General features: G+C 39.2%; 1 protein-coding gene across 1 annotated transcript in view; it reads right to left on the reverse strand.

The window, feature by feature from the left end:
• Positions 1 to 6,535: 6,535 nt before the first annotated feature.
• The window catches only part of LOC139740739 (uncharacterized), a 28,112-nt gene continuing 6,878 nt past the window's right edge, over positions 6,536 to 27,769 (reverse strand). Inside the window, exons 2-11 of the mRNA XM_071651310.1 lie at positions 27,330 to 27,449; positions 26,207 to 26,298; positions 19,326 to 19,383; positions 18,643 to 18,702; positions 17,863 to 17,887; positions 17,007 to 17,170; positions 15,149 to 15,268; positions 13,767 to 13,811; positions 12,457 to 12,609; positions 6,536 to 6,919 (exon numbers count right to left, since the gene is read on the reverse strand). Coding sequence (XP_071507411.1) covers positions 6,536 to 6,919; positions 12,457 to 12,609; positions 13,767 to 13,811; positions 15,149 to 15,268; positions 17,007 to 17,170; positions 17,863 to 17,887; positions 18,643 to 18,702; positions 19,326 to 19,383; positions 26,207 to 26,298; positions 27,330 to 27,449 — 1,221 coding nt within the window. The remainder of the gene's footprint in view (positions 6,920 to 12,456; positions 12,610 to 13,766; positions 13,812 to 15,148; positions 15,269 to 17,006; positions 17,171 to 17,862; positions 17,888 to 18,642; positions 18,703 to 19,325; positions 19,384 to 26,206; positions 26,299 to 27,329; positions 27,450 to 27,769) is intronic.

Genomic DNA, 27,769 nt, shown 5'->3' on the forward strand with positions numbered 1-27,769 from the left:
TCACACTCTATTTCTACTGAGTACATCAATCAACCCCAGTTTAGCACCACCATACTTTGGCTAAGTTTGGGCTCACAAAAAATGGGCAAAAACTATTCAAACTGGCTTTGAACTACACTATTGTGTAATCTTACAGGGCACAAGATAGCTGGCGGGCTACCCCAAGTGTCTGAGCTCTCTCTCTCTCTGTGCCAACTTCTGTACTCCACAAAGGAAATGTGCAAAGATATTCAGTTGGCAAGATAATACGTTGGATGATTTAACTTCTGATTTAACTGAAGAGAACTTTAGAAGGATTTTCAATTGGTAGTCAAGAGTGGGTTGACGGAGTACATGAAAACATGTCACACGAAAGACACTTTTCGCTCTTTTAAAATTCACCTGCATTGTTGGTAGACATTCAAAATCTTTGAACAATGCATTGACACAACCATCTTAATAGGTCAATAGTAATAACATTATCATCACACTCTGGTTTCAAAGTGAAATTTCACTGTGTGCACATTGTATACATGTCTAATTTCTGTATATAAGGCTCAATAATCAAGATCTTAACCAATGCACAGGTACTTTGGAAGAAAACAAGAACATTCAGATTCAAAATCTTCAACACGTAACTTTAAGAACACCTTTTCTTTAACATAACTATGCTCACAACAACACAATGCCAACTATCAAAATCTGAATGGCACGAAAGCAACAATGCTTGAACTTGAAAATACCTGGTGAAAAAAAAAGAAACTCTTAATGGTAAGATTGAAAAGACAGATCAAGTAAGCCAAAAACTTATGCAAGAGTTGACGGCTTTGGAATCTAGCGTTCAATCAAAAAGTCAGCTCTTGACAGAATTTAGTCTTTGACCAAGAATCAGCTTTTAACAGAGCCTAGTCTTGGATCAGGAATCACCTTTTTGGAGAGTCTAGTTTTTGATCACGAATCAGCCTTTAACCAAGTTTAGTCTTTTGATTTAAGAATGAGCTTAGAAGTGTCTTCAGATGTTACTATTTAAATTCACAGAGGACGAGTGAATTTCTGAGTACTACATTGTCTGCATCGGAGGTATCTCGTAATGTCGATGATACAAGTCTCCCAGGATAAAAATCTCTATTAAAGCTGACAAAGGCCAGTAATAAAGGACTCCCTCATTAGTTGTTTTTGCACAAAGTTTGTGCCTACTGCTTGAGCTTTCATTGCCCACACAGCTGTGGTTCAAATTTCAGAAGTACCCTGGAGTAATCTAGACTATCCATGAGGCTACACACATAGTGAAAAGTGAAGAAAAAAAATCAGGATAAACATGAAAACCCCTGGGAACCACAATTTGCACAGCAACTCTTTTAACACCATTGCGAACTAAAATCAATGAAAAAAGCTCAATATTATCGGTGCAGGGGAGAAAAACCCTTTCTTCAAAAACGGAAACTGAACACTTTAACACAATTGTGGTTGTAACTTTTATCAAATGGACAATATCCAAATAATGGAAATTCCTATCTTGAAATTTGTAAAAAGTGGGAAATCAAAATTCCATTTTTTCTTTTTACTTTCTTTTGAGAATTTGAAAAGATATTCCTTTTCATAAGAAGTTCATCATACCAAAATAGGGTCTTCAAATTTCTATATTGCTCTATATGATATAAATGCACTATATAAAAAGAGTACAAATTTTCATGAAGTATAAAAGTCTCCAAAACCTACCATGAACAAGTCCCCACAATCTATATTTTGATAGTTCTGACATGATGATAATTCACATTCATAGTTGCTGGATTACTGCAAGGGCTCCCCCACACACTATGATTACAGTTTATCCCTTTCGATGCAACTCTCAATGGTTCATTCGTCGAGGGTGAACTCATTACATACTCACTTTATTCTGCAATGATTGATATAAAAACAGCTGCGCCATCTTTGGCACAAATTTTGGGTTTTTGCAGCTAAAATAAAGTGCTTTGCGTCATCACTACCACCAAGGCTACAGACATGCTTTAATTCTCCTGAATGACAAGTAGTTCAAAGGAAAAATAAAAGATTACTGGGGCCTACTGATTCACTACTATAATTAGTCTCAGGGATGGTACAGGGAAACCTGTTTAGAAAGACCATGTGAGGAAGAAAGATGACATCCATCTTCATCTGCAGGTGACTTTTATAGACAGATGCATTTACATGTGAAATGTACTGTAGGCAAACATATAATCTGGTCTTTCTAGACAGGTGGGTGATTAACCAAGTTTGATGGTACATAGTATGCCAATAATGTACTGTCACAGCCTTTGTCAAAAAAAAGAAGAAAAAAGAACAAGAATCAGCCTCATAACCCTTATATGACCTCAATGAGCTTGTGTAAACAAATGTATTCCAAGGCTTCTTACCTGGCAGAGTCGTGCTACAAGCAGAACTCAACAGACGGTTCCACGCCTTACATACTTACTAGTCCTCAAAAAACAACCAAAATATACACAGTAATGCCGTCTCACTTTTATGCCACATAGAGACACTAGACCCATTCACACACAAGGGAAAAAGTGAGATTTAAAAATCGATTTTCTTATCGCGATCAAAATTTCGAAATTTTTTCCTGTGTGGACAGAAAAATTTCACTAATTTTCGCGATCCTAATCGCGATCCAACTCGCACTATTAGTGCGATTTTTCAGAATAATCGCAATTATTTTGCTAAGCGTCGTGTGTGTGAGCGCGATCGAGATTCAGAAATCGGTATTTTTGATCCCATCGTTCGTAGCGCGTGAACGTCAACACTTTGGGACTGCGGGGTCAGTCTTCGGTCATGTAAGTTTCGCGCATGCACAATTTGGCCACAGCTCGTTCTTTCCTTGCTGCGAAGTGCGATTTTTCCTTGTGTATGAACGGTCGAAAAAAAAGTCGAAATTTGGATCGCGATTGTAATTTCGATTTTCGTTGTGTGTGCACGGGCCTAATATTCAGCTTCATATGAGTCAGCAAAGCAGTAAATAGTAAAAGGCAGTAATGAACAACACACAAGTACAGGAGTATAGAGCTATCAAACGTAGCAAACAGGTTACTGGAACTCAGTCTGGCATTTGAATTCTGCTCTTCTAATAAGGACAAACATAAAGACTTAACAGACGATGCAAACTATTCTCAGTTGCCTTTCCATTTCCCCCCTACAGAGGGCACCAACATGGTACCCGTATTTCCAAGGCACATCTAGGTGTATTGCTGATTTATATTGCATATTCAGGTGTGTCTTCGTCTAAAATACCAACACTGTAGGAAGCATACTGTCTGCTGTTGTTTGCAAATACTTTTCAATTTTCACCCTGGTGACGAAATCCCAAGAAAATGTGTTTTGTAATACCCGTGAGATACATACATACAAGAGACCACCTGTACCTGTGAACATGTGACATGTTTGTTGGCACACTTGAGAAGCTATGGGCAGGTAAAGCTGCCATGTGAAAGACAGTACACATTCCAATACTGCACAAACAAGAAAACTACAATAATCAGAATAGCACTCATGACCGACAGTTGTTCATCGTGGAATATGCAGCCAGTACACTTCATCCACACGGACGAAGGCCAATGAAGCAGGTAAAATTCTATAATGTCGCTACTAGAAGTGTAAAAGCATTGCATATCACCTGACATTTCTTGTGACAGCTAACATGCCACTCAGCTGATCATTTCTTAATACCAACGAGCTTCAATCTACGATGTCAGCGCCGTTCCTTGAATCCTGACATATACTTACAAGACATACAATAGGTTGTACCAAAAAAAGAACACACATTATCACAAAGTACTTTTAACTGATAAACATGTCACACTGTCTCACATTCTTTAGATGAAAGCAACATGGAAACATACAAATCTTGAAGGCATGTCATTATACGGACATGCCCCCCACAAAACAAAAAGTAGTATATATACAGACCTTTTTTTTTCACACTAAGATAACTTAATCTGTAATTACAAGTATATATATGAAAGTACTTCCTGTAAGTAATGCCTTTCGTCACACACATAGATTCACATCATTCTCTCTTCTGCCACTTGGCAAGACATATAAACACTTCTTTACCTTCTGTAACTGACTTTAATACTATGGTGAGCTGTCTACGAACAGAAGGAAAAGGCAATCATTGGTACACTGCTGTATCACACACTACGAAAAAGGCTACAACTTCATTATGAGAAGACTATGTTGAAAAGTATGAGTTTGATATATTGCATATGACCAATTTTGCACACATGAGCTGATATGTGGTGATCAATATATACAACACAAATAAGAGCACACTACTCATCGCACCCATGCCTGTGAACATCACAGGGCACGGTTATACGGTTGCACTGGTGACCTTTGCATGTGGATTGAATACGATTTTCACAAAAAAATATGGCACAGTATCTTGTAGTGAGATTGGATGAAAGCAAAACAAAGAGAAACAAATATGAGCAAAATAAGAAACGGTGTCTGTGACACTATATAAACTGTGAGTAAAGTACAATGCATAGCATTAAAAGTGAAGGACTGCAGTAAATTGGAGCAAACCAAAGTCCCACTCATTATTGCTTTTAAACACAGAGTAAACACTATCTCCTGTGAACAATCACCAGAAACTGAAACACAAAATAAGTCTGGCTGAAAATTCTCCTTGTTTTCTCAGAATGTCAGGCCTCTTTCACTCTGAAGTCTAAAATGTTTGGATTCTCTATATTACCATTTGCTAAAGCCAATGATGGGACTCCATTTCTTTATTTTGATGGGATTCACCTTAACACCTCTGCAAGGTAGAGAGCTGGGGTTCAAAAATAGAAATCTAACCATGGAATACTCATACCTGTCATACGACAAGATAACCATTCATCTTCAGAGCAAATGCATAATATTTCTCAAGATGAACTACAACGTACTGAAAATGACTGTGCTGACTTATACTTCTTTACCTACATATTGCATAACGTCAAGGTATTATAGTTTGTATCTCAAAATAATTCAGACTGTATTTCCCACAAGTATCGAGTTGCTCGTCCAATTGTGTTCTCTCTCTCTCTCTCTCAAGGCTTAACTATCAATGAAAGCATAACTTTTTTTCTTTTTCTTTATTGCATGGCAGGAACACATCTAAAAGAAAAAAATGTCCCCTCATCTTTGCTATATTTTTCAAGTGAGCTTCCTAAATATCAAAGTGCCCTGTCCTAAAATAGCCACGCCCCAAGTTCAGTAAAGTGTGGTCAAGTTGTATCAAGTAGTTTATATATTTAAACTGTAGACCTGACATCCATCAATTTCTACCTTAGGTCTAATATGAGCATTTCTGTCTCATCTAGTATTTTACAGGATATTACCGACTTTGATGGCGTTAGTTATAAAAGTTGGATTAATTTAACAGTGACAAAAATTCTAAAATTTGATTTACAATATCAAGCAATGACCCTTACCACACCCCACCCAGCTTTGATTACTTAGCAGCTCTTTCATACCATATCCTAAAATTGTGTGTAATTGAAATCCAATTATTACATCATGAGATTAATTGCGCTCATGGTGAATCCACAAACATAAACTAAACAAAAAACAAAAAAACAAAACAAAACAAAACATCACATGCAGCACAATACAAAAAACCCCAAACCCTATTCAAAATTCATGAGTAGTTTCACAATAAAGATCCAAACATGCAGGTCAACACAAAAGAAGACTTGTAATCTGTCACCGTCTGATAGTTCTGAGTTACTGTAGTATCATATTTCACAGGCAAGTCCATTTTATCACAAAGAGTTTCCAAATGGATGCTATTTCAGGTGATACATGGCAGGCATCCAAGAGCTTCCAACAATAATAGTATATGAAATATGTTCAAATATACTTTGATATTAAAACTTTCTGTTTATCAAACATATGGAGTTATAAAAGGCAAGGGTCTAGCAATCCTCTGGAGTACTTGGCACAACTTTTGTGTTAAACACATATTTGACACTTAGTAATACTAGCATTTGCAGAAATGACAACATTTCAGCATATTGAGTACTTTTCATATACGATATATTTCTTTCCAAGATTTCTTTTTTGTTGTTGTTGTTCAGTTGTAATTGAGGTTTACAAAAAATATGACATGGAACCAGATAAATAAGAAATAAAAAGGGAGAAGCTAGGTATTGCGATACAGTGTTGCTGACATGGACCAGAAAAATATGGCAAGTCTCTACCACTTGTAAGGCATGGATGGAGCTGCAATGAGGCAAAACTCCTGGAAGACATACAAAAACTCATCATTTTTATACCCTGATAGAAGCAATGAGTACATGGCAGTCTACATGGTATACCAATGTACATATGTCAGTCATCAAGCGAGTTCAATGCCAAAGTATCGTCAATGAACTATATACAAACCCTCTATTTTACATATCTCTTTGAATAAATGTGTTCAACGACAGTATTACATCACACAGCCTACTTTATACTACAACAGCACACATTTCATGCATGCCCTCACGGTACCCACTATTCACAGTGCTCGAAGGGAACGAATGTACCTACAAGCTCAGTTGTCCCCACCTCCAGACATGTGGGCGGGAGTCCCCATGTGGGCGGAGCCTCCCATGGTGCTCATATTCATGATCACAGCTTCTTCCATACGGGGCGGGGCCATGACCAGATTGGCGTAGCCCGCCGCCATGGGGGAGGTGCAGGAGGGGGCTGTGACGTCAGTACGAATGGTCTTCACTGCCCGGTCACCACGTCGGGGCATCTTGATGGGACGCTTGCCGGCAAATTTGGGTGCCACCTTCTGGACCAGGGGACCTGGGATGGCGTTTGGGTCATAGGAAGTGGTGTAACCCTGCTGCAGCTCTGTGGTGCCCAGGTATGGTTGTCGAGCAATTACTTGAGGTGGCATGGTCTGCTCTGCTTGCAGTACTGTGGTGCCCTGCACATAGCACAAAACATAAAGTCAACTATTATCTCGGGAACTTAAATATACAATGCTGTTGCGAAACATAGCTGCCATCAGGATGTGCAGGTTCAATTATTTTAATATCCACAAACTTCATTTCAGCATGAAGGAAATTCAAATTGGTCCTCATTTTTAGCTCAAGGAAAGCTAAAACTGTCACAGTGGGAAAAGAACAGACTTCTAAGCAAATTTTGCATGATCCTAGCCCTTTGGCCAACATTCAACATTCAACATTCAACACAGTCCTACAGGACATCCAAAGCAATGTCATACATTGTAGCATTTTGTCAAACATTAAATTTGTCTTTTGGTTGAAACTGTCATCATCAGGGTACATGTTTATCATGCTTGAATGTAATAAATGATCATATACAAATTTTTCAAATTGTCTAGAATTCCTTGCTTCTGTCTTACAGCTCCTGGCAGTGGTAGCAAATCAAACAAACAAAACAAACAAAAAATAACATAAAATTATGAATACATTACTACATGCTTGGATAACCCGCATGATGAACAAAACGCTTTACATGATTAAAGTTAACACTGCATATCACAGCATGACAAGAGTTATAAACATCAAACTGTCTTGTGTAATCCAGCTCCCTCAGTTGGGCTCTTGCATACAATGAGTTAACCCCCCCCCCCCCCCCCCCCACTTGAGTATAATGACATTTAGACAACCCATTCAATGGGAAGGAAGCAAATGTCTCACTGTAAAGCTATTGCCATACAACAGAGATTAAAAGGATTTGTAAAGCCATTGTCATACAACAGAGCTTAAGAGGATTAGCTAAACCACTATTGATAGACAGCTGGCTTCAGAGCCAATCAGTGAACAAAGCAAAAGTTTTCAGGGCTATTGAAGCAAACACTTGACAGTATGTGTCAAAAACATTCAATTATCAAGGCATGGTGGCTTGAGGAGGCTAAACCATTGCCTGGGCCAATCTACAATGTACAAACAAAAGAAGGAAAATACATACAACAAGCTGGGTGTGCATAAAAACTTTGGTGAAAACTGGGCATTTAGCATTCTACTCGTATAAACAGGGCACAACCTAAGCAGCATCAACAACTTGAGCCTTGGGAAACCAAAACTTAACTAAGTGGAAAAATGTGGTTTCTCTTGAGTGTGGCACAAGAACTTTCATTGATACTTGTCCATCTCTTTGTACTCTGATGACCTATGTTTTATCACACACACACACACACACACACACATGCAGGTACACACACACATAAGCAACAACAACAATATCATCTCTTGCATTTGGAATGAATTAAAAAAACAAACAAACACAGTACTGTTTAAGAAATTCCTCTCACACAAACACACATTCCGAAAATGAAAAGCTGAACTTTGTGACAGCTTCAAAAATTTAGCACAGCATATAACAGTGAAAGAAGAGTATACAATGTACATTCTTTCATAAGGCAAGCTGCTAGTTGCACTCTGCTACCATTATTTTCAGCCAAGTCCAGATAACAACCCTAAGTGACATTAATGATTTTCACTCAGATAACTCACTAGTCCAACATAATAGCAACTCCCTCAAGAAAGAAAGAAAGAAAAGAAGACAAGGCAATCGCCAAATTGTGTCTCGCCCATTCGCGTACAAGGAATTAATATTTTTTATAACTCCCAGAAGTTAATTGACCTGCTTATGACCTTTGACCTTGTGGTGACCTTCAACACCCTAAGGGACATTTACCATCCAAGTTTGGTCACAAACGGACAAAGGGATCAAAAGTAATGAGCCATAATCGAAACGCGCCATAAAAACTTAACATTGGGCCCTAAAAAATTTGTTGACCCCTTTCTGTGACCTTTGACCAAGTGATGACCTTTAACTCCCCAAGGGACATCTACCGTCCAAGTTTAGTCACAAACGGACATAGGGATCAAAAGTTATGAGCCACAATCAAAACGTGCCCTAAAAACATAACATTGGGCCCTAAAAGTTTGTTGACCCCTGTCTGTGACCTTTGACCTTGTGACGACCTTCACCTTCCCAAGGGACATCTTCCATCCAAGTTTGGTCACAAACGGACAAAGGGATCAAAAGTTATGAGCCATAAACGAAATGCGCCCTAAAAACTTAATATTGGGCCCTAAAAGTTCGTTGACCCCTGTCTGTAACCTTTGACCTTGTGGTTACCTTCAACTTCCCAAGAGACATCTACCATCACCCAAGTTTGATTGCCATTGTAGCAACATGTGCTGAGTTACGTGTGATAAGAGAGTCTTGCAAGTAAACTTTAACATATGACCTCAAATGACCTTTGACCATATCATGTGACCTCTTACAGCACCATAACATGAAGGTACCCCCAGTGCATCCATCACCAAAGTTTGATTGCCATTGTAGCAACATGTGTCGAGTTACATGTGTTAAGAGAGTCTTGCAAGTAAACTTTAACGTATGACCTCAAATGACCTTTGACCTTATCCTGTGACCTCCAACGGCACCATAACATGAAGGTACCCCCAGTGCATCTATGACCCAAGTTAGGTTGTAATCCAAGCAACTTATGTGAAATTATTTGTCAAAAGAGAGTCTTGCAGGTAAACTTAACATAGAAAAGAGTCTTGCACATACTCTTTAATATATGACCTCAAATGACCTTTGACATCATCACATGACCTCTGACAACACCATAACATGAAGATACCCCTAGTGCTTCTATCACCCAAGTGTGGATGCCATTGCTGTAACAGTTGCCAAGTTATGCATCATAAGAGAGTCTTGCAGGTAAACTTTAACATGTGAGACGGACGACGGACGACGGAGGACGGACGACGGACGGACGCCATTTGGATCCCTTAGTCTCGCCTTCACCTCCAGTGGGCGAGACAAAAAGTAGCTTCTGTAGGAAGACTAAGAGACCATTAAGGAAACTCCCATACCACAAACTAGCTACAGCTACAAACATCAATCCATATTAGATATGTCTGAAACACACACTGGCTTTCACTTTGGGCTTAAAGTGCTTGCCTGGACAAACAAGAAATAGTCTGCAAACTTTTCCTTTCTTCTTCTATGTAAAAACAGAAGACAAAATACTCATACTTGTGAAGTACAGATGTCCTTGTTTCTATTAATATATTTTCAACAAGGACTTCAAACTTTAGGCTCGTTAATATCAATAATGACTTATTGACTACAGTTTATTTGTCTATTTGTCACTTGTTGCAATTCTGCCATATAAGATATTAGACATTGACAAAGTGAAAATACAGACCTCCACTGAATTCTGACACATGGAAAGCCTGGTGACATGCACCTGAGTGTGTGTTAATAGCTATGAACCAAATTTTCATGCAATAATGCCAAATCATTTGTCCCTTTCAATCCCCCGTATTCAGTACGTCAAGATCTTACCCATTGGTACAAAAAAGAAATGAGGCCGAAACAACTGAAATCAGGTTCAGGTGGACGTAGCATTAAGTACAGGCTAGTTAATCAATGTACACAACTAGCAGAGTACTATAACATTAACGATGCCTATATAAATACATGCTTCAGAGTCTTCATCAATGCATAGTTAAATAAGATGAAGCAGATCTAAGTCTGAAAAGGTAGAGTGGCTGACGCTGCTCCCTTGCCCAATTACTACTTGCCCTACAGTTTCCACTGTAGCAAGCAAGACTTGATTATTAAAGGACAAGTCCACCTTCATATACACAAGGACTGAGAGAATGCAGGAATATTAGTAGAACACATCAGTGAAAGTTTGAGGAAAATCAGACAATCTGTTCAAAAGTTATTAATTTCTTAAGTATCTGTGCAGTCACTGCTGGATGAGAAGACTACAGTGTATGATGTCACATGCGTACAACGATATAAGGTTCAAAATAAAAAGAGAATTTCACAAAACTTTACTTTTTGAATAATGTGTGCATTTCTTCGACTTGTTACTGACGTATTTTAAGGGTAATACTATTCCCCCTGCCTTCTGAAAGAGAGAAGTCAAGTGTTCTTTTGTTATGCGAGAAAATTAGAAATATGTTGAATTTCTTTATTCTTTCTTTACATGGTTGTACACATATGTGACATCACAGGCTATAGTAGTCTTCTCGTCCAGTCATGTCTGAGCAGAAACTTCAAAAATTCATAACTTTTGAATGGATTATCTGTTTTTCCTCAAACTCTCACTAATTGTGTTCTACTAATATTGCTGCATTCACTAAACCCACATGTCTATGAAGGTGAAATTGTCCTTTAAAGTCTTGTGGTGTTGAATATAACCCTATGCCCAAGGGCCTGACAAAAGGCTAGGGTAGACGAGATCTTGTATTCATGCATATACCATCAAGGTATAATTCACATACTTGAAAGACAACATGGAGTGCTCATGCCGTTACAATGCAGAAATCAGTGCTGCATATCAGGGGGCATCCAGTTTACACAAATACATCAAGCACACCCAAGTACTTACCTTGCTGTAAATGCTAATGGTACCTATAGCACTGGAACTACAGGGTAAGCAAGGAGAGAGGCCAATAGTGTGTCAGTTAACCCTTTTACACCTGAATGAGTGTATGTACAAACTCCCTCCCTGAATGACTGTAAATAAAGACCCCCTTCCCTCCTGCCAAAAGCAAAGTTGTTTTCAAGACATTAAACACCTGGGGGGTGTTTCATAAAGCTGTTCGTAAAGTTACGAACAACTTACGAGCGACTGGTGATCAGTTTTGATGTGCTATACTTATCAGAATTTCCATAATTCAGCACAAGAACTGATCACCAGTTGCTCGTAAGTTGTTTGTAACTTTACAAACAGCTTTATGAATCAGGGCCCTGCTCTGCATCTACAAAGCAGCAGGTTTTCTTTTTCTATTCATAGATGACATGAAATGCTGTATTGGATATGTTTGTTGGTCATAACTAGTCACACTGGGTAAATCACCAAGGATTGTTATTCCTTGCCCGTTTTGCTGAGTGTGACCTTTTTCAACATTGTACTGGCTAACCATTTTACAAGAATCTGTGTGACACAAGCAAAAGTCCTCACTTCTGTTAGGTCTACATACAAACTAAAGCTCATTAGCCAGCTGTAATGCAAAATCTCCATGGACAGCCTGGCTTGTTTGCTCTGTTGGCACGCATCACACTCTGAGGACATCAGTAAAATGGTTTGTTGTTGTTTTTTATCTTTCTCATTGGATGTTTTAGGCCTGGCATCATACATTTTAAAGACAGAGAATGCTATCATACTTTCTATAACACAATAATACAGTGCACTCCCGTTATAACGAACATAGTTAAAGATGAAATTCCACTCGAGAAAAACGAAGTAAAAATTCACATTGCGACATTATACGCTCTATGTCATTTATAGCTTATTTGTTTGGATACAACAAAATGTCGATATAACGAAAAAAAAATGCTGGTACTGTGGACATTGTTATAATGGGAGTCCACTATATCCAAGTTTTTTGGCTGCAAACACAGATGCCATCAAATGGCAATGCTGGAGACCTGATGGGTTTGTGGGTATCTCTTTACCTCAGCTGGTGAGGGTTCCATGATGGGCACCTCCGCTATCTCTGGAGTCTGGTAGTGGTGGGTCTGTGGATACACCAGCTCATGGCCATGGGGCTGGGGTGGGGTGGGGTACACGGGTGACAGCATGCTACCGTTTACTGGAGTTGGCTGGGCCTGGTGGAAAAGAGAAGACGTTTGTCATGAACCTGAGCCACATTCGTCATGCTCCTTGTTTACTGTATCTTCATTACTTCAGGTTTATTCTAGAAATTCAGAGTCAATATTCAACTTTGATATACACCATAACAATATCCCCCATTGCCCTCCCCCCTCTCCCCTCTCCCCAACAAAATGAAAACGAAAAGGAGTGGCTTTCAGTTTCAATTTTGAGTCAATGACTATTAGTTTTGTTGTTTCTAATACATGCATACTACAAAATAATTTCTTGTGTTCTACACAAAAGGTAAATCTCTACTGGCTGGATTGTTCCTTTGCAGATGTATGCACATACCCTGTGGCTTTATATCTGTTTATACCCCACGTATTCCACAAAGAAGAAAATAACTGTGCGAGCCAATGTCTCTTGGAGCTGAAATTATTCTTAGTTGTTAAAAACAGAAGGAAATTAGTTTGAGTCCTTATTCTGGAGATATCTAACAGTAATGCCTCGGTCACAACTCGCCGTACTTGCAAGTGCGTGCTGTCTACTTGCAAAAACGTGGGCAAAATTTGGGGATCCGTACGTATTAAGTACCGCCTCAGTACGGATTTTGGATCACGCAGACACAACGTAGCACTTTAAATGCATGCAGAACAATCGCTGCATTCGAGCTGCGGTCGTGCTACGGATTCATCCCCAGTACGGGTGACGCACGTTCTCTGTACAGCCGACTTGCACGCACTTACAACATACATGAGCAGCACGTGAAAGTACATCCTCGGTATGACAACGTGGCAGTCGTATAGAAATCGTACATTGTAAACGCGTTGTAAGCACGTACAACTTACTGACCACGTGCACAACGCACGATGGACGCGACCGCTTATGGCACGGACTTACACCTTGCGCAACCGTACTCCCTTCCTGCTCTCGCCACTCCTTCCCCATGTTTTGCGGCCGTGGCCTCCGCCAAAAACGTACGGACTGTAAACACGCACGATGAGTCGTGACCGAGGCTTAACCGCAGAATATACAGATGATGGAAAAAGCCATGAAAGTCAAAGAGAATGAAAGATTCAGAGAGAGAGACAGACAGACAGACACACAGACAGGCAGACAGTGAGAGTGAGTGAATCTGTGTGCACTTTAAATATGCTTGCTGTGCACTTACTTGCGCAGGAACCCATCGCCACTGTGGTTGGAATTGTGGTGCTGACTAGATGCCACGAGAGAGAGAGAGAGGTGTGATACACTTCATGTTAATCTTTGAAAGATTGAGGTACTGATAAACACACACAAAAAAATGACATCTTACATCTACCTCACAGCTCTTCTTCAACCCTTCACTGCCGCTATACAGTACAGAATAACAATCAGAGATAAACTACAACGTCGCTGGGGTTTGAAATACAAAGTTTTTGTGCCCCAACAGCAAAAGACTTTTGAATTCTTGCAGACAGATTTAACAGGTGCAACTGGCACATCTGTGCCATCCCAGCTCCTGGAAACTAAGGATTTGACAAAAATACTGTAATGGACCAATTTATGAACACATTAAAATATAAACACACCTGTGTCATATTCTTATCCTGACAGCCAGAACACTTGCTGGAGGCTTGCCTAACATAGCATTAACTCATGCATGCCGCTTGAATTCTAAGTACAGTTCGACCTTGATTATCCGGCCATGTCGGGACCGGCGCTCATCCGGATAGGCGAATTGGCCAGATATGGGAGACACAATGTTAATGTAAATACATGTAGCTGCCGTCCAAGCTGCCGTCCCAGTGCACTGGCAGCTAGGCAGGTAGCGTACCCCGCAACGGTGGTGATGACTGCTTACTTTTACGATGATAATGTGGTGTGAATTTATGTTAGTTCTGTCGGGAATATTGTAGGTAAATCGTGTGAGTTTTGTAGAAATTTTAATTGAGTTTAAAGTCACTGTTTTTTTCTTTATTTTTGGATGAAAAAAAAGTCCTTCACTGCGTGAACGCGTCCGGATAATAGAGATTTCCAGATAAAAGGAGGCCGGATAATCGAGGTCGAACTGTAATCACATGCACTGAGTTTCTACTGGTGGATATTTGTTGTGAGAGGGAGAATTGCATTACCGATTCAAATATACTAAGAGAGCGTGAAAAAAAAAAGGACAAAAAAAAAATTGAAATGTTTCTTCCAAGCCAACCAATCAAGCAAATTCCAATCATTTTCGAAAGAGGGCCACAGAAGTGGAGGAAGCATGCACTACACATATCTCATCGCCCAGTGTTCGGTCAAGGAATATGAAAACATCAGTAACATGTTATCAACTTGACTCATATCATTGAACAACTTTACAGACATGCTTACAAATTCACTAAAAGTTAAAGAAGAAGGCGATGGGGCTTCACTTGTCGTAACTGTTTGTTGCTGCCGGAAAGTGGTGTGGTCAAGGAATATGAATCCATCAGCAATATATTAACAACTTGAGTCTTATCAAAGAACAACTTTACAGACATGCTGCAAGAATTCACTAAAAGTTAAAGATTGAAGAAGGGGATGGGGCTTTACTTGTCTAACTGTCTGTGGCTGCTGGAAAGTGGCGTACTGCTGGGGTTGGTTCGTCACATAGTGGGCATGGGTTCCAGCCTGGGGAAGCATGATGGGAACCGTATACGGTGCAAACTGGGGCTGTCGATCACAAATCAAACAGAGTTTATACTTGTTAGTAACATTATAATGCTGGATGTCAATACTTCATCACAATGATCATTGGAAGAAATGATTGTATTGTCACATGAAACAAATATTAAAGTCACAGTTAAGGAGTTTACCTAATCTCTCTTGTCGTCCTTTTTTTTTAAAATGAAAATTAAAATGTTTTTTCAATCTTTTGTGATCAAAGCATGCATGGAATTTGAATACATCATGGTCTTTTGACCAGATTGTACATGATGATGGAAAGTGCAGAGTTAACAACTGTGTACAATAAAAAATTACAGATGTGCAGTGGTCAGTGTTCACTGTGGTATCAACAACTGTCCACTACCAACTGCAGAGACTCCAAATCTCCCGCTTTCGACAGGAGATCTCCCGCCGAAAGCCTATTTTTGCAGAATCTCCCGTTCTCCCGCTTGAGATTTAATTTCTCCCGCTTGAAATGATTTCTTGCTTAATTTCATTGTATGTTAAAAAATAAGCCTTAAAGATAATAAAAAGTTTTGGTACCTCAAAAGCTTCCCTGAATTTCCTTGTCTTGGTTTGTGTTTCAAGTTAAAGTATGTTGTCTGTGAGAATTACTCGCCCCAAAGTGCTCTCATGTCTTAGTAATCATGCAATAATGGTTTCGTACCAGAGCCGACGCTGTCCAGCGTCAATAAATATTGTACGAAACCACTGACTGCGACCAGCAGCGTGCAGCCCATTGTACGCATAGCTAACTGCGACCAGCAGCCCCATACGCATAGCGTAATGGGGCTTCGCATTGTAGCATTCAGGATCATGACAGAATTAGTATCGCGGGTAAATGTCAACTTAAATCCAAAAATTTCTTCGATTTGAAGACTTACCAATTAAGTTGAAGTATTGAAAACAGGCTTCGAACAACGTTTGGTTCTGCCAATAGTCCCTTTCTGTTCGAATTGATGACTGAATGTGACTCGGTCGAGAGGACCTTGGGAGAGCTACATACACTGGATACCATGGCCAGCGCATGCGCACACAAACATCTTATCCGTTCATGGATTTGAAATTTGTGTGCATGTGATGTGTTCGCATGCACTGGCTGTAGTATTCAGTGTACTGTATGTAGCTCTCCTAAGGTCCTGTCGACCGAGTCACATTCAGTCATCAATTCGAACAGAAAGGGACTATAGGCAGAACCAAACGTTGCCCGAAGCCTGTTTTCAATACTTCAAGTTAATTGGTAAGTCTTTAAATTGAAGAATTTATGGGATTTTAAGTTGACATTTACCCTGCGATACTAAATCTGTCATGATCCTGAATGCTACAATGCGAAGCCCGATTACGCTATGCGTATGGGACTGCTGGTCGCTATGTGTATGGGGCTGCTGATCGCAGTTAATTGCATGATTACTGAGACATGAGAGCACTTTGGGGCGAGTAAGTCTCACAGTGTTAGTTATATGAAAGGTACTTTAACCTGAAACACAAACTAAGACAAGGAAATTCAAGGACACTTTTGAGGTACCAAAACTTTTTAGCATCTTTAAATAGCGCGAGAGAGCATCTAGAACCCTAGACCGCAAGGGACTTTGCGCTCGTGATGTGCGCTTTGTACACATCAAGTTGGAGTCTCTCGTTTGCTAGAAGTTTCAGGCGGGAGAATCTCCAGATCAGAACGTGCTTGGAGTTGGAGTCTCTGCAACTGACAAAAGCAAACACATGACTCGTGGTGTGTTGGTCCAACCTGGGCAGGCTGCTGGTGATGGGCTATTGATGTAGGTGCTGGGTGCCCGTGTGCAGCGGCCTGCACATCTGAGGGGTTGAAGTAAGCCACGCCATTGTGGTAGGTGTAGCTGTAAGCACCAGAGGGAGCATGGAAGACCATCCCACTGGGAATGAGAGCTGGATCTAGAAGGAAAAGCGGCTTAATATCTTGAGTTCATCTGCTGATTTAGAAGTCATATTTTTACTTCACTTTTATTATAGCTTTTCTTGTTTCAGTAGGTTCGAGATGTTAAATCTTCCTAGTGGTGCTATTATTCTGCCAACATTTTATTTTCTATAAGCAATTAAAGTAGCAGTTCTAAGTTTTCACATACATGTACTTCATGACTTTAATTGTGATGACAAATTTTTGATAAATGTAGCCCCAGCCGTTATTGGAAAAGGACTTGTCAAAACATAACCATGAACTAATGTTTGATTATTCTTTTCAAAATGATAGCAAGAATTATCAAGGGAAATTTGTTTATGAAATTTTAAGACTATGACTTTGACCACTAAAATATGTGTCCTTTGACCTCAACAACCACATGCAAATAAACCTAGCTTTCCCTGCCCATAACATCAAGATTCTATACGCTCAATGGAGTTGGTCTACCATGCAATCTGAAGATATGGCACTTGTTCAAGAATTAATGATGGAGATATCTCAATTTCATCTTCCTCAAAGGCAGTGTAAACAATAGAATGAACAGAATACAATGTATAAGCCAAATTTCAGATGCATTATCAAAGCAATCTAAAGCAGCAACCCCAATCCAACACTCAAAAGTACAAGTTCACAAAACAAAGCCATAAAAAGCAGGCGCCAAACTCACCAACATCTTTTGGAAATTTGACAGGCTGTAAGTAAATGAGAACATGTGTAGAAAAAGTGTGAACAAACTTGTCAAAATATCCAACAAGAAAGCCAACATCATATATGACCAAATCTAGATACATATGAGATGACCTGACAACAACATTTTACATGGAATACGAAGGCATGCTGGGGGCAGTCTGCAGAGAAGGCATGCAAAATGGTCAGGCAAACTTTTACAGTCTAGCAGCAACACAAAAATTTGCAGAGTTTTAAAGAGGGCAAAGCATTTGATAGGATTTGTACAACTGGTGTGTGTGTGTGTGTGGGGGGGGGGGGGTTCTTTGTCATGATGTACTGTATTATCAAGACTTTTAAATACAGAGTGGCAGTATCAAGTAATGATGCTTGAAAGGCAAGAGTCACAAAAACTGCCATTGCCCTCTTTTGGCAAACCAAAATGCTTATCACACATTATCAACTACATGTGCTTGAAATATCGCAAACATAAACTTTGAAGTACAAGTGTACCTTTTCAAATATGGAGAAATTGTTAAAATTTTGGCACTCCAAGTGAAGAGATAGGGAGGGACTAGAGCTAACATCTCAGTCTTAATTTACTGCACTGGGTCAGGGCAATTCTCATCACTCATTTGATCTTGAAAATCAAATTTTGAAGATCTACCATAACAGCATGCAAACATGGACATCCCTTTGACATCCTTTTAAACATAGAAAGTAAATCCATAAATGTGCAGTGCAAAGAAAAGCAACACTGTGATGCAGCAACATTGTTTACCTGTTTCCTTATTGCTTGTCCTATGTTGAGCTTCTTCTCCTTGAAAACCAGACTATTTGCCTAAAATGCAATACATTCAGATGAAACAAATATTAAGTGTTTTTAGGAAAAGACAGTTTCATTTTTCAGTTTGTATGACGACAGTCATCTAATTGTAATGGCAACTAGAAAGTGGAGTTTTTTTTTCTCTATCTTTTTTCTAAAGTGTGCACTTACATGTATTTGCCTGAAAGATAACAATCCAAGTATAAGATGCAAGATTTTAGGATTCTCAGAATTAGGACACTTTTAATATGAACTTAATCAACATGTACTTGAAACCTGAACAAACAAGCAAATAAATACTAAACTCAAAGTATGAAGCAAATGAACGAAAACTAGGAAAAGACATTACTCACCATGAACTACAAATATTTCATCGATGCCATTTGAAACAATACAGTACTGTAAGGGCTTAGAAATGTGCTGGTAAACCATTTAAGAGCTGCAAAGCAGATACACACCTATTTTTACTTCACACTGACACTAAACTGTTACGCTTTAGCTTCAAGAATCCTGGATTCATTCCATCTTCCAACCACTCACTTCTTTCAAATAAACACAAAACACACACATACACACCAAATGAAAAGCTGGCTCCAACACTGCCAATTGGTTAATTTGTATTCACTCAGAGTCATTACCTGATCCTTGAGAATTCTGTGAGCCTCTTCAGGTGTTTCAAATGTGATGAAGCCATACCTGAGTGTGATAAAGTAAATTAAGGACATTAATTTAATAATAGGAATAACAATGACTGCACATCATACTATTAAAGCAGAAGTGTATCAATGTCAATTACAACAGACATAACTTCACTTTTGGGGGCACTGTCGAGGTCCAGAGGGACAATCAACATTGCCCTCAATAAAAGCAGTCCACATAGTTCTAGGTTTTTATGTAATAATCAAATAGAATCACATGATGATATTTTACTTGGTCAATAGTGATTGCACTAATCAGTTCATACATCTGGCACTGCCGCAGATGTTTGCATTAAGATCACATCTGACAAATGGTCACTTCTCACGCGATAAAAGCCAAGTGTACAGTACTTGTACTTACACCGTGTACCGTAACCGTATACAAAAGAGTCATCTGGACAGTTGAGTACTAAGGGGTAGTATGTGTGTCATGGGGCTGATGGCAAATTGTTGAATTCATGCCCCCAGGTTCAATCAATCAGAATTGACAAATCATCGACTGAGGTATTCCATACTCTGATCTCCAGTTCTGACTGTGTCTACCTCTTCATCTGAATCAACTCATAAAATATGTCCTGTCTCATCAACTCATGTTAATTTTCCTCTCCTTTTTGTTGTTGTTGTTTTTTTTTTTTGCACTTCTCCAGGAAACTCTGTCAAATATCTGACCCTGAACTTTAATGTCTGGCCATCAAAAAATGTATCTTCATACATTCAATATCAGCTGAATATCTACATTCCTAATCTAATCAATTTTCTCTCAATGTTTCAGCAGCAATCTTACTAGGAGAGCAATTAAACATTTGACCTAGTTATTTGACCCCATTAAGAAATTAAACGAAAGAAAATTTTGTCTTTATCCATTCAGTGTATCAAAAAAAAAAAAAAATCCTTGCATGCAAATTCATGTAGCCATTTTACTGAGAGGAATATGTTGAGGTCCCCATTGGATGTCACATACTGGTACAACTTTAAAGCACTCATTCAAAGTCCTTACTGGTTTCAACAGTATCATTCCACACAAATTTATCTCTGTGTCATATTCACAGTTTGAGATGGTTTAAATGATCCCAAAGACTAATTTTGATTGATAAACTTTGTAGTAGGAAAGACAGAAAACTGAAAAGAATAAATTCTGTGGCTAACTTGTACAGCAAGGACATAGAACTGCATGAGACAGCACAAACACATCTCTTGACATGGTATGTCACTTAGCCAGACAAGTTGCCTGGTATCACAGACACTAATATGACAAGCAAATGCAGCTGCTTGCACACATCACACTACCTCTCCTATAAGCGTGCTAGCATACTATAAGTGTATCATCGCTGCCCTAAAGTACTAACGTATCGTACCACCAGTAATGTACCCAGCCACACAGTGTTTGGTAGACACATTTAGTTTACTGTTCATTATACCATTTAATACAGAGCTTGTATAGTGGAAACAAAACAAAAAAGTTTCAATGCTATACAAGTACCTGCTTTCAGATTCGAATTCACAAGTACAAATAAACTTGTACAGTTCAAACTTTAGTACAATTATGACATCATATGAAAATGCATTGCAAATTTCCCATGCTTATTGACAACACATATTATATTTCAAAACATACCAAAGTGGACATGGGTACTCTTCCATGACAGACTGGATTCCATACTGACATGATTTTTGTGAGTTCTTAATTTCTGCAAATTTTGTAAATCACTGCTGGGCCAGGAAGTACATCAAACAAAAATTGCTACTCGGATTGGCATTGGAGCAGTAATGACAGCCTACAAGTAGGTGTCAAATCCCAAAAACTACATCATGTGAATATGTCTATCAGGTGACCTCCTCAATATCTGGATGCAAAAATGATAGTCTTTACAGAGAAATCTTCATTAGTCCCATTTTTCTTGTCTTTCAAATGGGCACCCAACAATCAATCCTCAAAATCAGGAAGGGTTTCAAACTAAAGAGCAATCAGGGAGACATTTGTTTTCACGGAACCTTCTGTAGAATCAGGAAGACTCGGCCATTTTACCTCAGCACGTTCCTCACCAGCCACTTTATTTCTGTATACGCCAAATATTTTGTAAAGGTTTTTATCTTCACAACTTTTGCGAGTCGAGTGCTATTCACGAATTTAAAGACATGCGAAAATATTGACTCTGATCCGAACATAAATGTGACGTGCATGCATACATTTCTCCATCCAGTTACTGTGCTCCATGATCGCAAGTTTAACCACTCAAGAAATCATCGGAAAGACCCGAGTTGCGAAAATTTAGACTCGCTAAATATATGGCGTATACAGTAACTTGTAAAATAAGTACTGTATACACTACTATATATCTAGGAGTCTAATTTTTCATGAATTGGGGCTTCACAATTAAAACTGCGAGTGGATAAATTCATAATCTTGGAGTACAGTGATGAACAGAGAGGTGTATATATGCATGTCACATTATTGTGGGGATCACAGATAATATTTTCGCATGTTTTTAAATTCATGAATAGTGCCCGACTGGCGAAATTTGCAAAATTAAAAACCTCACAAAATATATGGCTTATATAACAGTAGATCCTTGATTCTCATAAGATACTACTGCATGACCTCTCTTGTAACTATACCATATCACACAGTCCGGGTGTTTTTCTTAGCTTGCTATACAATACATTTCATACACAGTTCACAGATATAACACAAAATCTCCCACCAAGGCTTTATGCCTACTCTGCAGAAGAAGTACCATGTACCCAAAGTCTCCATACCGTAGCCCTAATGAAGCAATGCTTACTACCACACGTGACCGAGTTCTCCCATAAATTTTTGCCAAACTATTAAAGCATCACTTGCAATCTACAAGAGTATACACAGTGTGTTGTCCCTCCATCCCAGGAATTGAGCAGGCCAACACGACGGGGTCAATGACCTCTACTGGCATTAGGAGCCAAGCTCGAGCACTGCATTCCTCGCCTATACAATACTGTGTAAGGAAGTACCAGCTGGTATCCACTTATAGCTGTGTAACGCTGCTTCTATGGACAGAGTACTGGGGAGCAAAAGAAGCAGCAAGGCCTGAACTGTGGAGACCGGGTCACTATCACAAATTTCATTACCCTTCCTATAACTCTCCATGTGGCAACATCCAAGTAAACAAATATGATGATCAAGATTTGATTCGAATATTCTCTGTGTGTGTGTCGAGGTCGCCTTATACCCTGTGTCCTACATAATACAGCTAGAAGGGGGGGGGGGGTAGAGGCTGCAAAAATTGCTGTGGCAGCAGTAGCATTGCTTTCTCCCCCACTCAAGTGAACTGTTGAAGTGTGACTACAGCAACAACACAGAAAAATCATGTTGATGTAGCGCTGCATCCACTCTTTAAAGTCAGCATTTTATTTTGATGTCTGATTTTTTTTTTCCAAATTCTCCGGTGTATAGATTTTCTATAGAACAGGAGTTTATCCTGCTATCAACTTCTAAATACCAGTAACCTTCTTTCCTAAAAATTTATGAGATTTATTAAAAAAAACTCTGTTTTCTTTTTCTGGTTTTAAACAGCATCTCAGCATCATATTGGCCAAATACATTCAGGGTACAGTGTATATTGTATACTGCAAGTACAGAGACAAAAGATACAAATCAAATGCTAGACCAAGTCTTCTGGATGTTCAGATATAATGACATTACTCCCTGTGTGTTTTATTTTACTATGGCCTGGTGGACAAATATAATTTAAAAAAAAATGCTTTATGTCAAACAATCTACTGGTATTGTTTCAGCGACGTATGGTGTTTATACTATGTATTATGAATCACATAATTTCCAGAATTCTACGACAAAACATACCAGTACAAAGACAGATAGCACTGCCAAGCCAGCCACTGAGATGAAAGGCCCATTGGCCAGACACAATGTATTCAGGCTATGCATCACCTCCTCTGCAGTGCGTCCAGGCCCTGTGGTATTCCGGACTGTCTGAGCTGATTTAGTTTGCCCATGCTAACACTTGTGAGTGAAGGGCATCTCACGCAGCGCTGCATAGACATGTCTTGCTGGTCATTTAGACGGGTCAGTGGGTCACTACTTGTGAACTACAGCATCACGTCTCAGAGTTTACAATACTGATCACCATGGTATACATTTGTAGTGCCATAGGCTATGCATATTGCCTATCAAAATGCCATATGTTGGACAGATTTTGAAAGGTTTCATTTTGTGAACCATACATTAGGAAAATAGTTGATACTAAAACATGGATGCTTTCAGTAGCGCTGAGCTTTGCTCGAACATCTACAATTGTATAACTGTAGATCCCTATTCATTTCTTTGAAAGCACTGAAAAAACAAAAGGGAGCAGAAAATATAAGGAGAGAAATTCGCCACCATATACCATATGCCCTTTATTCTCCATAAAAGATGGCACTTGAAACAGCAGTTTAATACTTATTTTCATAGCCAGTATGAGCAAGATGGTTCATGTACACACATGCTGTAAATTATATATGTTTGTTTATCCCCCCCCCCAAAAAAAATCATATCATATCTAAATGCTGTGCATGGACAAGGCTGGGTACAAATGAAAACATAGAACCTGGGCCCCATTTCATAAAAGATGTTATGATGGCAACTCTTGCTGGAATGGCAATTTCCAATGGCAACAGCCAATCAGGAAGCTGGATTCTTGTCGTTACCATGACAACTGCCATTCCAGCATGAGTTGCTATCGTATCAAATTTTTATGAAATACTCAGGTTCCTAAAGTTGTAGTGAGCTCCAAACAAACATTATGCACTTGTCAATGTAATGACTCACCCCACTACCCCCGGACATGGGTGCGTCATTTCCTCGTTTGGTCCGTCAAATTTGTGACCCAGGTGTTCGTCATTTTACCAGCTTTGTCCGTCAAATTTTTGACCAAGGGGTGCGTCAAAATCCCATCATTGTCGGTCAAAATTTTGACCGAGGGGTGCGTCATGGTACGTCACTTGGCTATGGAAAATAACACGCATTATTTTAAACCGAGGGGTGCGTCCTGGTACGTCACTTGGCTATGGAAAACTGCACGCATTTTTGCACGCTACCAGTACCGGATACACGTACCGCGAGTGAAATTACAGTGAGCGCTGTCCCGCGGCAAGTGAAAATCAAATTCGGGAAGTGTTTTGGAACAAGAGGGAAAAATGCTTGCCAGAATCTGGCAAGCACATAATTTAAAAGCCACCCTTTCTCCTTACATTTTCCCTCCAACAAACCCATGAAATCTGTGGCGACAAAGGCGAATTCTTGACAGTAAAAGAAGCGGCAGCAGAAGAAACTGCCTGTAGCATGCCATTTTCTGCTCGCGGGATAGCCCGACCAGACGCGCGCCGCTGTTAGCTGTGCGAATCTCTACGTACAGCGTGGTGTGTACCTGCGCTGCAGCGGTATGCATCCACCGCACTAGCAATGGCCGCGTACACACAGCGCATCTGCACACATCACACATGTGATTGTCATGTATGGATTGCATGCACAGAATACATACTACTGTACGGAGGAATATCGTAGCAGCAGCGTGATGTACGGTGCTTACAGGGCCATGGTAAGGGAAACTTTTACAAATTATGTTTACGAACCAAAAGAAAATGAAATTGCGTGAATAAAACGTATGCAAAAATCGTTTCAGTATTTACGGGGGTGCGTCAAATGTACCGAGGATGTCCATCAAAAAAGTGACCGAGGTGTGCGTCACTTTCAACGTGATGTCCGTCAAAAAAGTGACTGTGGTGTTCGTCACTTGCAATGTTTTGTCCGTCAAAAAAGTGACTGTGGTGTCCGTCAAAAACCCCGTGTGGTCAGTCAAAAAATGACCATGACGCACCCATGTCCGGGGGTAGTGGGGTGCGTCATTACATTGACAAGTGCATTACATACAGTATGTACATGGTGACATTATCGATCTTAAATAAGATGTGCATCTCTCTGTACCTTTCAACATCAGCCTTAATTACGGTAGCAGAGACATACATTGTGAGTGCAACAAAGCTCCTCCATGACAGGATTGCCCATACAGTTTCAGTCAACTGTTGTCATACATAGAGCATTGCACAGTATCTGAAATAACTGGGTCATGGGTAAACTACCTTATTCCTCTCTGCATCACTGCATGCATTTTGCACTGCCTACTCCAGAAAGGCATTAACATAGGCCTACATTGTATGTGACTGCTGCAATTTTCTGGGAGATCAGTGCCAAGATTCTATGGCACTGGGAAATCATATTCACTAATCACATTGCAAGATATCATCTCCTGAGCTGATGTGTATGTACAGGCAACTTTAATAAAGTTTAACCATTTTGACTTTTCCTCTTTAGTGCTTTCCATACAGTTACTGCTAGCCACAGTCTGCCAAATGCTTTAACTTTCCTTCTATTTCTGACCTTTTTATGACAATATACTGTAAGTAGCACCTGTGAATTTTATAACCTGTTATTCCTTCAATTCATAATCTAATATACCTTGTTATAATTTAGAAGTATCTGATTTTTTTTTTTAAGTGGACCCCTGACCTGAACAATATCAAGCCCACAATATAATGACAAAGTTATTAGCATGTTGAGAAGGTAGGACCACATGGCAATATCTACAGTACTATGGGTATTGACAATACACAGAGATCTCTCTAATTTTCATACAGCAAAATGTGTTTAAACTTAATTTTGACTTTGCAGTAAATTGCTTACAATAAAACTAAATTCAGGAACACTGGTTTAAATTACAAACTGCCTTTGATATCTAAAGTAAGCATAGTGTGTTTGATGATGTGGAATGTTAAAAACTCAAGCTTACCCTTTTGATACTCCTGCACGATCAGCAATAATCTTGGACTCCTTCACATGCCCAAATGCTGAAAAAAAGTTCTTCAGCTCAGCATCACTCGTCTGTGCAGGGAAATAAAGAATTTTACTGAGCACTTCTTCATTGATTCTAAAAAGATTTGATTTTAAAAAAATGATTCCAACACACTATCTTATATTAAAACAGAGATCACGTTTCTTTGGGGATTCAACATTTGTGCAGGCATGAACTAACAATTTCAAGAATTAAAAAAAAAAATAGCTCAATGCCTGTCAAAAGTGTGTTTTTGCCTTGAACTTTGACAACTTATAATGATGTCTATGTATCTTTCATTATAGTACAGATACAATATATCTGTTATGGGAATGATGTATGACTAATTTGTCTGAAGTGGTCTTAAGAAAACAAGAGCATCTCTGCATGATGACTTACATTGTAAAGTGATAGTTGCAACTCATCTGTGCTACTAAATTATGCCCTCTCCTCCCTCCTCCTAAGTCAACATCTAACTCAGATTACAATATTCATCAAAACTACAGTTCAAAGGAAGTTCCTACATGTATAAGAATGCTCCCATTCAGAGCACACACATGTACGTGACATCCTAGATCACTAATAAAACACATGCACACACACACTCACACACACCCACACACAAAACACACACAAAACAAACACACACACACACACACACACACACACACCTGGTGTATATTATTATGCTGTAAAGGGCAGTCAATTGACAATCCTGCCATCTGAATTTTTCACACTCCTTGCACTTCTATTCACATACAATGTACCTGGTAATTTAAACCAGCTGAATTAAGTAGCATTCAGTTGACTTTTTGTTCTCTTTATCATGGAGTAGCCCTCCATTCTACATCCTCTCAATGAACGCATGTATAAGTAATCCTTGAGTGATAATATCAAGGGAAGAATTTGAAACACTTGCCATAAAGGGCTTTTAATGAAAGTGCATTGCTAACCTTTCATGCCAAATATCCCTGTTAGCCTTCATGATTTGTCTTAACCTGATCTCTTTCAGCCTCTGTGCAGTATTAATACTTTATCATGTATTATAAAATAAAAAGTGCAATGACACCCAGATACTCACATTGAATGCAATTCCTCCAACAAAAATCCTGTTTGGAATGATAGTCCCATATCTTGGTGCATTGAGAGCACTAGGCACTGGTGATGCCGCTAGACTGCTGGCAGCACTCTCTATAGGGGACTGAAATAAAGGAGGGAAAGAAAATGAACAGAAAGTACCAGTACGCATGCAGGTAAAAAAATAAAAATAAAACAAAATAAAAACAACATGATAATGATAGCATTTACATTACTGTAATATCCCAAATATTTCGCGAGGTTTTGATTTTCACAAATTTCAGGTGCTACAAATGTATTCACAAATTTAAAAACATGCCAAAACTCTGACACGAGTGTGACATGCATACACTTTCTCTATTCAGTATTGCACTGCACAATCGCAAATTCAACAACTCGCGAAATTGTCGGGAAATCTTGATTCGCAAGAAATTAGAGTCGCTT

Source organism: Diadema antillarum, unplaced genomic scaffold (genome assembly GCF_040938485.1).
Source record: "Diadema antillarum isolate AM-2024a unplaced genomic scaffold, OU_Dant_1.0 scf00000030, whole genome shotgun sequence".
Lineage (NCBI taxonomy): Eukaryota > Metazoa > Echinodermata > Echinoidea > Diadematoida > Diadematidae > Diadema > Diadema antillarum.